Source organism: Ostrinia nubilalis, chromosome 11 (genome assembly GCF_963855985.1).
Source record: "Ostrinia nubilalis chromosome 11, ilOstNubi1.1, whole genome shotgun sequence".
In the NCBI taxonomy this organism is placed as follows: domain Eukaryota; kingdom Metazoa; phylum Arthropoda; class Insecta; order Lepidoptera; family Crambidae; genus Ostrinia; species Ostrinia nubilalis.
The window spans coordinates 7270555-7284118 of record NC_087098.1 but is presented as its reverse complement, the minus strand read 5'-3'; the positions used below and the strand labels follow the sequence as shown (position 1 = coordinate 7284118).

The following is a 13564-nucleotide window of genomic DNA, read 5'->3' as shown; positions in this document are numbered from 1 at the left end:
GGAAACGAAACTAATACATACATAATCGGAACGAAACAATTGCTGTACGTACATAATGTTACCTATTTGAAACCGTGAAACAGAAAACACATTTTCATTGCTTTCTTATCGCTGCGCACGGTTGTTAGTGTATCATTAAAAATCAATAGCACCTCATTATAATTGTTCCTCATTATTGCAGACTATTTTCGTGAACTATTTTGGGCTTGTTGTACAGATTTAGAATTCCCGAAATATACAACAGTATTTTCTAGAAACGCGACTTAATAAACAGATTAATAAATAAAAGAACTTTCATTCATTGAGTGATAAATTTTGTTTTTGGTTTATATTAACGATATTTACCAGATCGAGCTAAAAGGTGACATTACATTATATGCTGATGATACGAGTGTATTTTATTTTGGTCGCTCGGTTGAATCTATTCTACCACAAGTTCAAATGGATTTGAATATGTTGGGGGAGTGGTTTAAGCAAAATCTATTAACACTTAATACAAATAAAACAAATTACGTCATTTTTCATGCAAAAAACAAAGAAATTATAGATAATATACAACTTACAATCAACGATCAGTTAATTCAACGAAATTACAAAGAAAAGTATCTTGGAATAATCTTGGATAATCAACTCAACTGGAAACCTCATATTGAAAAAATCCACTCAAAATTAATATCATTAACTGGATCACTTCATGGTATCACTAGATGTTTCCCAAAAAAAGTACGTTATCTTATCTACAACTCGTTAATCAAACCACATTTAGACTATTTAATTGAGATCTGGGGCACTGCATCTAATAATAATCTAAAAATAATACAAACGGCACAAAATAAAGTAATTAAAATTTTGTTTAACTATCCCTATCGCACATCTACCAAAAAAATCTATAAAGAAACAGGCATAATGAATATAAGACAAACATACGTTTATAATACATGCATACTTATATATAAAATATTAAAAAATGATATAAATACTAATATTAACTTCACAAAATACAACACAGTACAAAGGATTCATCTACGCAATGCAAATAACTTAGTTCCAAGGCACCCCAAAACTAATTACGGCAAAAGGAATATCGAATATGAAGGTGTACAATTATACAATAAATTACCAAATAATATTAAATCGTCCGAATGTATGGCCAGCTTCAAACGACAGCTAAAATCCTATGTAACAGGCCAGATAGATATTTAAACATAAATTAATAAGTACAAATAAAACATATTATACCACCCTGGACTGCATCTTACTTAACACCGGGTGCGTGCCTTGGCGTGCATAAATATTTATATATATAACTATGTATAAACATACTTAAATATAATGCCTACTAAAATACTATAAAATAAATATATCACACACATAACTATAATTATAATAAAATATGAGGAAAAAAAAAAAAAAGACTTCCATATTGCATGCACTAAAACTAATTTCACCATTCATTAAAAATTAATTAATAATTTAATCAACAAAAAAAAAAAAACAAGAACAAAATTTTAGAAACTGATAAAATATTAAAAAAAAATGTAATAATTTAATCATGTCTCTCTCTGCCGTGACAATGCCAACAATGCCGCATCCATTTTCAATGCTTCGTGCATTCGTGTTCAAGTTTCTACACTCGCAGGGAATGGTCCGCGCTGTGACTGTTTGGTTGGGTTTTTTAAGACTACCGTCTTTTATGAAATATTAGTTTAGTGATATTATTTCTTTGTTTTTAGCGAAGCTCGTGTCGCTTATAAAAAATGTATTAAAATGTTAGTTTCTCAGTAAGTGAATCAATTGTATTCTTATGAGAAATAAAGTGTCTTTAACCATATATAAAAAAGCATCTTTTTTTGTCTTTGGCACTTTTGAGATTTTGGTTTTATAGTACCTATGTACTCGCAATTTGTTGAACTTAGGCGGAAAAAGTTCTGAGCTCAGGGGGGGTTTGGTTGCACTCTTCTAAAGGATACTTAAGTCTGCTACCGAAACAAATTCAATGAAAGTAACTATAAACTTTTCTATAGGTCCAAAAAACTACAAATTGAAAACCGTAAGATCCAAAACTAATATTGCGTACATTTGGTTCGAGTCTCTGCTAGTTGCAAACAATCCGACTGCATATGTATACGTTGGTCTCTCAGCCATTGTAACAGTCAAAGTAACTACAATGTAGCCAATAAAATTCAATAGAGCTAAGGCTAATCGAACAAGCTCGAACTGTACAGGTGATACCTTAGAGGCAAGTGGCGCAAAGGGCCGAGTATCGCTTGAATAGGCGCAACTCCACCGACCACCCCTTTCTGTAAAGGCGATGATCCACTGGAGCAAACTTTTATTAAAATAATGCATTTGACCAGAATCTTTCGAAAATAGGTAGGAAAAATAATCTGACTACGAGTATGAAAACTGACAAATATGTAAGAAAACCCCGAATTTAAAAGAGACAACTTTGTTGTATGCAGAGCATTTAAATACATTATCCTAACTAAGGGTTTTAATATGACAAAAAACTATAAGGGAAAAGCTGTGGGTAGTTGTAGCGATTAAGGAGAAAACTCAGCAGTTTCTCTTTTTAAAAAATCTTACAGCATATTGTTCAAAGTAATATTTGAGACAGTTACAAACTACGAGTAACATGACTTCCCATTCGAACATGTAATAAAATGCAAGCGCATCTCAAATCCACATCGCTGAAGCTCCTAGAGCGTATTGTCTGTGAGCAGTAACTTGCGCAAGGGGCATCGAACACTGACCGCTCGGCTACACCGCCGCTATGTGCGCGCACCCCGCTGTAATCCGTTCCTTTGCAGTGCTCACATCAAAGCGACTGCTAAATTAACATTAGCTTGTCAAACAATACACCCCTGGAAACTGTTAATTGTTCCGGAATGCCCATTCATGGCGGGTTGATTCTAGAAATGCCCGGGTTGCGAGTAAGGATGAATGGATCTAGTAAATATACCTTAATAAGTAGGTAGGTATAATGAAGTTGTATGAGTAGGTGTGTATAATAAGAGAAACAAAAATTTGAATACCTTATGTTAACACAAAGGTAAAGTTAAGCAACTTGTTGAGCTTCAGGATGCTCTACAAAATGTTAAGACAAAGACCATTGTTGAAAGAGGTAAAATGCCCATGTTCATTATGTACAAGCACAAGTACCCATTCCCCAGCTTAGCAACGCACTGAAGGCATTTATTATAAAGCCAGGTTACAAGGGAATCTAAAATTTCACAGGAATATTCTGAGGATTTTCACAAATTTGCAGGAATGGGAAGTTGAGCTAGTTTCGCGGATGTGATTGTTAAGGAAATTTCGTTCAACAAGTTCCAACTTGAAGACAGAGTTAATATAGCGCCACTTTGTATAACATTATGGTTAGCCTCAGTAAAATTTCATTAAGTGATTAAATATTGCGTAAATAAAATAATGGTAAATAAAAACAGACAGCATGTGTTGAAACGATTTCACGAGTAATTAAACGTTACTTTCCCCCACAGCTTACCTTTATTTAATGAAATTAAATAACTTAATCATGATGGATAAGGCCGCAACAGACGGTGCTAGAGGGAACGGGCTATTTATAAAGCCGTCTGCTCACGAACGACCGAGGCGCCGAAGCGACATCCACTCTATTTGTCTCGGCTAACACAACCGCCGGCCGCGTCTCGTCTGGAATTTACTTAGCCAATTTCCATTCAGTGAGTAATGCTTTTTTCTTAAGAAAAGCACTATTATCTTGCAAAATCTGAGCTAAAAAGTATATTTTTAACTAAACCTTTAATAAGTGTGATATTTTTCAGACTGAAAAATGTTAAAGTAATGAAAAAGGGACCTTCAAATAACTTCGAAAGGCTATTTGATAAGGAAAATAATATAGAGCTTTTGGTTTGTTCCTATCCCCCACCCAATACCTAATTTCGCATGAAAATGTGACTCTTTCATAGATTTTTAGATTAAAGACATACTAGACTAGTTCACAAGCTCAATTGACTATTTATTCATTTCAAAGGTACTAAAAAGAAAAATAAAAGCTCTACTCGAGTTATACCACAACAAATTGAATCATAACTCGATTTTCAGGTCAGGAAGTGTTGTTTTAAAGAAGCTGTATGTTAGATAGAATTTATTGGTTACAGGTGTCAACTGCACATTTTGCTAAAACCTATAAATAAACAGTCTTGCAGGGTTACAGACAGTGCAAGGGCAGAATAATCGTGATAGATAAGACCGCAAACAACGCTAAGGGTACAATGTACAAGGAAACAAGCCATTTATAAAGCCGTCCGTTCGCGAGCGGCTGAAGCGACATCCACTCTATTTGTCTCGGCTAACACAACCGCTGCCCACTTCTCGGCGCCGCGCCGTTTGCTTAAAGGATTTTATCACTTCTTCTTTAGGGATGCGACTACATAAAGACTAAAATCACGTGCAATAAAAGCCTTAGAACAAATAAAAATCTCATCATATTTAAGCGCCAAAAAAATATTAAAACAATCAATGTACCAGTCAAAAATAATTTATGCATTTTCAATAAAGAACCGTTTACAGACAATAACTCTACTCTTTTGGAAGTGACATGGCGCCGCGTGTCCCCTAGAGCTGGATTTGACATATCGATAAATTATCGAAACGGAACCTACAAAAGGGAGTTATAGAATCTAAAATTCAATGGTAACGAAAACCGATACAATCCTTCGTTCCGCAGCTGCTGTTGTTGCGAGGAAAATTTCCTTTTATTGTATTAGCGAATGCTTATTGTATATCTGAACATTTTCCCCATTGTAACGACCGCGGCGCCGCTCCTCTTTGCCATCATTTCAGAATTACGCCATGATAAATCTTCAAAACAACGCGTTTACTGCGTCTTAAAAATAATTAGCCTACTGTTTTTTTGCGATTACTCCAAGAAGGGCTCTTTTGTAGCTTCTTTATTATAACCTATCGTTATTTTCTATTGTTTAAATATTACAACACTCAATTTTAAGACAGTAAAAAATCAATTGGACTTACCTCTTCCTCTGTGGTGGCGGTGTTGACCGAATCCATGCTTTGACAGAGTGCGAGCTCCATGTTCTTGTGTTGGGGTGATGCGGCCCTCGGCGAAGGCTGCGGCGGCGGTACCAGCGCGCCTTGTGTCGCTCCTGCCGCCTGCTGCACGCCTGCGCCCGTTGCCGCAGGACTCTGCGCCGCTTGCAGACTCTGCGCTGCCTGAAGGCTCTGCGCTTGCAAGCTCTGCTGCTGCAAACTTTGCTGTGCCTGCAAGCTCTGCTGCTGCAAACTCTGTTGCGCCTGCAAGCTTTGCTGTTGCAAACTCTGCAGCGACTGGTGAGCCAGATTCAACTGATGCTGCTGCACGATGCTTTGCTGCACTATGCTCTGCTGCACTTTGATGTGCTGGTGCACGGCTAGCTGATGGATCGGGTGGAGGGGGGCGGGAGGTGGGTACGGAGGGGAGAGTCGCTGCCGCTTCACTTGCGCACTCTGAAGCGCTTCGTGCAGCCTCTTCACCGGTAGGGGGCTCTGGCCGAGGTTATCCACGGCTGTGGCTGGGCGTGCCGGCCGAGTCGCTTGACTCCGGCGAGCACTTATTGCACCGACAGGCGACTGACCGCGCGGGGACGCGGCCTATCGATAACAGCGTATCGACAACGGCGCAACACTACGCACGTTGTACCACGCTAAGTAATTGACAATAATCAAATTGTTATTTTACAACGAATCCTACACGATTGTTTCTCGGTATTTCAGCGCCTGAGCACTTTTGACTTCAAACGTACAAGTTGATCCTCTTGTAAACCACTCCTGAAAAGAAAAAAATAAGCTCAGTATCTATTGAAATGTACACAGAAATAATTATAAGAGGATTTTCTTTATTAAATACAAATAACTCACAAGGCAGCCGGAAACATATCCAAAATAAATATTGACTTTAGCTGATTTATATTTTCCCTGTGTTATAAAACGATTGTTCCAAAGAGAAAATCTTCTCAAATATTTATTCCCTATTATAGCAAAATCTTGTCATTGTTGCTGTAGGCCTTTGAAGACTTAATATAATAAAAGTATTTGTAAGTACATTTTAAGTAAATTCTGAACGATATCGTTCAGGTTCATGATTTTTTATTATATTCGAATTAAGCATTTATATGGTAAAAATTCCTTACGCGAGGTTATTTACCTTTATTTTGAAAGAAGATATTAGAAAGGACAACAAACGCTACTGTCGTAATACTTATCAATAGCGTTGTAATTCAACCATTTAACATCCACTTGGTAGTGTGTTCTAAAAATAGTACTTTATAACAAGTACTGGTTTGATAAAAATTTGTTAATTAGTGGAACTGGCGTCCTTCGCGCCAATTTGAACTAAACTCATAAGCTTTAGTTTTCGTGCAAAACTAGTTTCTATTCTGTAAAACATAAAGCCGTGTTTCGGGTCAAACAAAAATAAACGGTTTAAAAACGTCGAAGAGCCGATTGCACTCATGTGGGTGGCGTATGTCGTTTAGTATGTTAGTCATCGCAATAAACAACTAGAATCGTCTAAATTGAAGACTAGACCGATGATCAGGGCTGCGGCTACTGGAGCGACCCACTTTGATGTTGAAATTAAACTACAATAAATAAGTACAGTCCACTGCACACAAATTTTGTTGCAAACAGCAACTATTTCAAATACTTAAGATTGATGTGCTGTCGTCTGTAGAACGCCTTAACGTAGCAGATTTATACATCTGTCTTCGTATACCTACAATACAACGACATTAATACCATTAAAAATCTTGTAAACTGGATATCCGTAATAAAATGTCACAATTTATCTCCGTTTTAGACACATAAAATTATGCAATTGTGACGTTAATTAAAGATTTGTAACACATAAATTACCAGTTAATAGACATAACAAAAACATATTATTAAAAACTAGTACCCACGTAAAAGGCTTGAAGCATTATAGTTAACTTACTTAGAGTAGAATCATTTCGGTTATAAATTCGAAATGATTCTACTCTATGTAAGTTATATAATCCTTCAAGCCTTTATTATTACAGACCCAATAAAGATTTTTAATTTCCAATCAATTAATCCGTACCAACATTTCATAGAAGAAGAGGACACAAACAGTTATCTAACAGACGTTACTTGCCCCACATGCAACTAACCCATGAACCTATTGATTGTTCGCAGATGTAATTGTTTTCGTAATTTTCCTTTACAGTACAGTCGACATGTCATTAGCCATCTGGGTTGCAAAATCGCACTCATGATAGCTACATAAGACTAGATACACTTCAGCATTTGCCGTAGTTTGTACAAAAACAATGGCGAATCTACTGTATCAGATACCCAGTGTGGTGCAAGTACGAACCGGACCCCAGAAGGCTTAATATGTAACAATCACGTGTAACATTGAGTATTTTCAAGGCCAACGCTTTTTGCTCGGAACCATGACTAAGTGACCGACAAAAAATTCAAGAATATTTTTCTAAACATCCATTCCAGTGGTCATACGACTGCGATAAATCTCAACACTTGGCCACTTGATATGATTTGAATAAAACATGATCGCATGCAATTTTGTTTCTTCGAAGGAGCTGTCCTTCAGTTGCCTTGCGTAAACTGAGACACAACAAAGCTTGACATATGAATGACATTACTCTCTAGGTCACCTTACGGCCAGGTATTTTGACAAACAACAAATATAAGCACCACCAACTTCAGTAATTAAGTCAAATGAATCTTTCACGCTTTTAGTAAACGTGAGAATGTTGTACGTTTGTCTTCATTATAAGCCAGCCTCAGTGTCTTGTGACTCCGGCATCATTATAATAATAATGATAATTGCGTCCTTTCGGCAGCAATTTTCGGTCCCCAATTGTGACTGTCATCTTTACGATATAATATTTTTAGTAGAAAACGTAATGACGGTACTGAAATAACCTATTGTCTCAATGACTTAAGACATTGTAGGTCAAACAAAATGATGTGACAAACACCAATTTCTTAATTTACTCCTTAAACAATTTTTTTTTTTTTTTTTTTGTTGAAGTGCTATCGGTTTGCACTTACTATCGGAGCTATTGGGTTACTCCGAGAGCAAGGCAGTGTTTATCTTTCCGGGCTATTTAGTGTTAATTATTATTTATTAAACAATATTGAGCTGTTAATGAATACCTAAACACTAAGAACTAATAGTCCAGTAGAATTAGCTTTTAAATCGGAAATAATTCCTACAAAAGATTTTATTGTTTTAATGGCTTCATTGGTTGCCCATTAAGACTCTCCTAAGTTTTCGACTTCGACGGAGTTGTGCTTAAGTGGTGGGGGCCCCCGAAAGAGGCATTTTTTCGGTTTTCCGGTTATACCGCGTAAAGGACTTACCCTATCAAAAAGTGGTCTTCATGACGGTTGAAGGGCACTTAATCCTGCATTGAATAAGACCAAATTCATATGTTTTGGACAAACCGTTCTCGCGCTAAAGTTCGGCAAAGTAGAAAATATACGTATAATTAATGACCCTCTCCACGTCCAATGGTTTGTTACCCACAGGCTTCCAAGTCTTGAAAAGGGCCACCTCAACCAGTGTAGCCCTATCAAGGCTTACGAGCTTAATGCGCCTATCCTTGTTCGTCCCAGCCGTTCCTTAACTGCGGTTGCTGCACCTCTTCCTGGCACTCACCTGAACGACTCTGTGTTACCTACTGTGGCTGCCCCTCTTCCTTGTATCCTCCTGCATGACTACGTTGCCTAGCCGTATGCCTGGTCTAAGGTTCGACGCCAAAAATCAACAACAACAAGTTCATATTAAAACGCTGAAGAGTTTTTTGTTTGTTTGTTTGAACGCGCTAATCTTAAGAATTACTAGTTTGATTGAAATCATTATTTTTGTGTTGAATAGCTCATACATTGAGGAAGGCTATAGGATATATACAATCACTCTACGACTAATAGAGGCGAAGCAGTAAAGAAAAATGTTGCAAGCACGGGAAATAGTATTTAAACTATTTTCACTCGTACGAAGTTGATTTTGTGGCGTCGAACCTTGGACCAGGCATAAGGCTAAGCAATGAAATCGTACAGGAGGGTACAAGGAAGAGGGGCAGCCACATTAGGTAACACAGAGTCGTTCAGGAGAGTGCCAGAAAGAGGTGCAGCAACCGCAGTTAAGGAACGGCTGGGACGAACAAGGATAAGCGAATCAAACTCGTGAGCCTTGTTAGGGTTACACTGGTTAAGGCGACCCTTTACAAGGCTTGGAAGCATGTGGGTAACAAGCCATTGGACGTGGAGAGGGTCATTAATTATACGTATATTTTCTACTTTGCCGAACTTTAGCGCGAGAACGGTTTGTCCAAAACATATGAATTTGGTCTTATTCAATGCAGGATTAAGTGCCCTTTAACCGTCATGAAGACCACTTTTCGATAGGGTAAGTCCTTTACGCGGTATAACCGGAAAACCGAAAAAACGCCCCTTTCGGGGGCCCCCACCACTTAAGCACAACTCCGTCGAAGTCGAAAACTTAGGAGAGTCTTAATGGGCAACCAATGAAGCCATTAAAGCAAAAAAATCTTTTGTAGGAATTATTTCCGATTTAATCAATTTTTGTGTTTAATTCTACTGGCCTATAAAGTACTACTCGTAAACTATTGACTAACTATGAAGAATTTTCAGTTTCGAAATAGATGGTTCTAGTTTCTAACTGATTATATCATACAGTCATTAATGTAGTAAATTAGCTGCAGAAGTACAAATTGCTTAGAGGAAAGCAGGAATAAAGTGAAAACGGCCTCAAAATCAGAAACTCAATATAAATTTTCAAACCATAAATCACATTAGTACTGCATTCTGGACGTTAATAGTGAATTTTCGTGATTTACTTGCCCAATTATCGTTGTAAAATTAATTACTATAATTGCGATGATCGATTTACAATTTCATGAAGTGAAATAAGTTTTGCAGACATGTAGTAACAAGAAATAATATTTTTAATTCTTGCTGCAATAAAAATGGTTTTAAAGGAATTTATAAGCCTCGTGCTTAAAGTATTAAAACAATACACGGTTTGACACCATCAGCAAATGTGAATGCACGCGCAGAAGGCAGAGAGATTACGCGGGACAAAACTTTTATACTTAGGGGGAGTACAGAAGAGTGCGGCGCGCAATATTTCCTCCGCCGCTGAATACTTTAATCCGCCCGTGTATTTATGCCTTACCGCCGTAAATAAGTGTGGCCAACTTCGCAGTTTCCATTTGTTATAACTACAGAGTCCAGGGAAATCGGGATCGGGACTTCGGCAGGACTTACGCGGGATAAACTCGCCATCTTGGGGAACGGGGCGATACAGAGATTGAAAGTTGTAATTCGTTTTCTAGTTGGGATTTAAGCGTTGCATGGAGTTTTATTGATTTGTGTGTAGTGATCGTAGTTTTTGTCTTTTTCTTTCAATTAATGTGACTGATTCTGCAAGAAAGACCCATGAGAGTAAAATAGTCTTTCAGTTACGTTTTGTGTATGGAGATTGGAGACAGGTAGTAGGACTATGTAGATGAAGGGGATCATAAAAATAGAGACGATTTGAATAGAGAAACATAGTATCATCTCAAGTGAAAGGATCTAAAAACTTTTTTTTATATTTTAACTGGAAATTAAGGGCTTTGATAGAACATCGTTAAAATGATTTTGTGATAAAACAAAATTATCGCGAGTGAAACCACCAGCAGAAACCAATTATTATTTTCAGCATTAATTTTTTACTCGTACACAGGATATACGGAAATGTCACAAACTTTCCTCTATTATTATATTCCCCTTACCAATTATCGGAAGCAGAATGTCTCGACTTAATCACACTGTATGTAAAGGTGTTAATTCAAACTGATTCCAAATACAATACTCCCGTTTCCATTCATGTATTAATAGGTAAATTGACAAAAGCATATTTGAGAATACCGAGTGAGGAAGCCATCGAAATTTCGCGAATAACGTGATTAACTCACTAAACTATAGCGGCCGTGTCGACTATTGTTTATTGGATTAGTTTGACGCGAGGAACGTATGATTTTCCCTGATTTCATTATGCGGAGTATTACCCCATCATAATATGTGTAAAACGTACTGGCTGTGCCCGCGACTTCGTACGCGTGAAATTAGTATGAATAATATTTCCCGTTTTTGCAAAAAAAATCTTTAACTCCGCCCCTATTGGCTGTGGGGTGATGTTATTATGATGTTCGTCAATAAAAGTGCTATCCAACACACAAAAAAAAACAAATCTGACCGAGCAGTTCCTGAGATTTGCGCCACTTAGCGCGTGCTGCAAACAAACAAACTCTTCAGCTTTATAATATTAGTAAGTATAGATAAATTGTATTACACACTCATTTGGATTTCTATAGATAAAATTTACATATAGGTACATCATAAATTATGATGAATGTATCTGAAGGAAAACAGGATTTAAGCTTCAATGGGATCAGAGGGTTGGATGTGAGGTATAAAGGTCCGAGCCAAAAATAGAGGTATTATCCTTTAGGTTTGTGTATGAATATACGTAACAGTCCCGAAAGACGACGACTATTGTTTTAGATGAGCATAAGGGTTTTTTTTTTGTAGAGTCGATTGATAAGTTTTTACTCGAAGCTTCTTTTCAAGAAAAAAAGATGTATATTGACAATACTTATTTCACAGTCAGTATCAGAAAGTAGTAACATACAGAACTGTTTACCATTGAACAAGTACCCACAAATAATTTTGATAATAAGTGTAAATAAATTACAAAACATTTTCAGTATTCATCGTTACGACCCACGTGTTACACTTTTGAAGTTAAACCAAAAACCCTTTAGGCGTCCTAAATACCAGGGTAACTGGTTTAATTTAATTTGAGAACTTTGAGGTTGGGCACAAAGAAATAGTTGGGCCCGCGAGATATCAGTACTATGTTGTTCGCGCACCGAGCTCCAGTCGTCGGGAACTTCGTCGGATGCCAAAAAGGCTTTATTGTACGGCCGTTTTAAACATAACCACACGATAAAGATACTGCAGTCTCCTTTCGGAGTTTTGAAACTTTCCTCTGCGTCACTGTTATGGATTCTCAGAAAGTTTAGGGTGAAATACTGATTTGATTAAATTACTTTTGCTTAGCCTCGACGAAAATTCACTCTCACCAAAGCATCATTTTAGAAGAAAGCTAAGGGCATTAAAGACATTAAGCTTCAACATACTTTCATAACAATAACATAATATTGACGGCGAAAGAAAATTTCACTACAATAAGAAGCGGACTGGTTAATCTACGAACGAATGTTATGTGATCCAGTTTTCTAGCGATCTGGGCGCGGTTTGACCTTAATATTTTTGATTGAAACTAATGATTGTGCCTCAGGGTCTTTTGTTACAACGAGCTATTTTCGGACGGTATCAATCTACATTTACTTTTTCATCACATTTTCATGGATGTGGATATTCTGTCGATTTTACTTCGTGAACAAATCATTCCTATTTTCGTATTTTCGTAGATATCATAGTCCCTTGTATTAAATTGAAATATGTTACCTTACTTTTTATTTTTCTTAATATTTTACGTTAGTAACCTTTTTTAGGCTATGAATTCATTGCTTGTTGCATAAAATACAACCAAACTAGATTTTATATGAGTTTGATATTCCATTCGCATTTTAAACGTACACATTGGAGGCAGAATTCAACAAATAACTACCTCTGGCATATTAATAATGATATAGGCGTAATGCCAATGCATGTTTTAATTAATAACGCGCTGGAAAAAGCGCTATGTAGAGACAGTTCGCCGCTATTGCGAATGCGGTACAAAACAAACCCATTCAATTAACTACGTCCCTCGACCAATGGAGCCATTCACTTAATGAAATTTCGACTGAAATACAAACTGACCTAGACGGGGTTGTTTATGATGAACGTTACCACCAAATGCCATGTCTATTGTGGATTACATTTCTGGCGTGTCAACCAAAACTGATAGTTGCGGCTTAAATTGAATTTCGTCAGCCATTTTGGTGAAATTAGATCATCAATAAAGTGTGTTTAAAAAGCTACAGATCCCTAAAAGCGAACAGCAAAACACAGTCATGTTAAATTAGCTACATTAGCGGAAAAATTAGTGACTGCGCTCAGAAAGTACAAATTCAACCTAATTCCGGTAGAAACGTATGTTAGCTTGATGTTCATAGTGTGCGCGTAAATTGAATCTAATTGCCGCAACGAAGCGTTGAATCAGTCCAGGCGGCGCTGCTGGCCTGAATTGTGCCTATTTACTTACTTAGGAAGAGAACACCCACAGACCACCTGTTTACCAAAGTAAATTATGCTGGACAGTGACATCAACGGACTCAGGCCGCCATCTTGGATACTGAACCCTGATTAGTCTGGACAAAGTTATTGTCTCGTAGTACAGTCAACAGTGTTCTTTTTTAAAGAAGGATAATAGGAAAACATTATCAAATACGACCTTTTATTGACCATCCCAAGTGAGTCACTTGTCTTACATTCGAAAAATTGCAAATATGTGTGCATAAGC

General features: G+C 37.1%; 1 protein-coding gene across 1 annotated transcript in view; it reads right to left on the bottom strand.

Annotated features, from left to right (window-relative positions):
- LOC135075978 (protein couch potato-like) overlaps window positions 1-13564 on the bottom strand; it is a 222590-nt gene that overhangs the window by 204418 nt on the left and 4608 nt on the right. The window contains exon 2 of the mRNA XM_063970425.1: window positions 5014-5628. Within this exon, the coding sequence (XP_063826495.1) occupies window positions 5014-5628 (615 nt within the window). The remainder of the gene's footprint in view (window positions 1-5013; window positions 5629-13564) is intronic.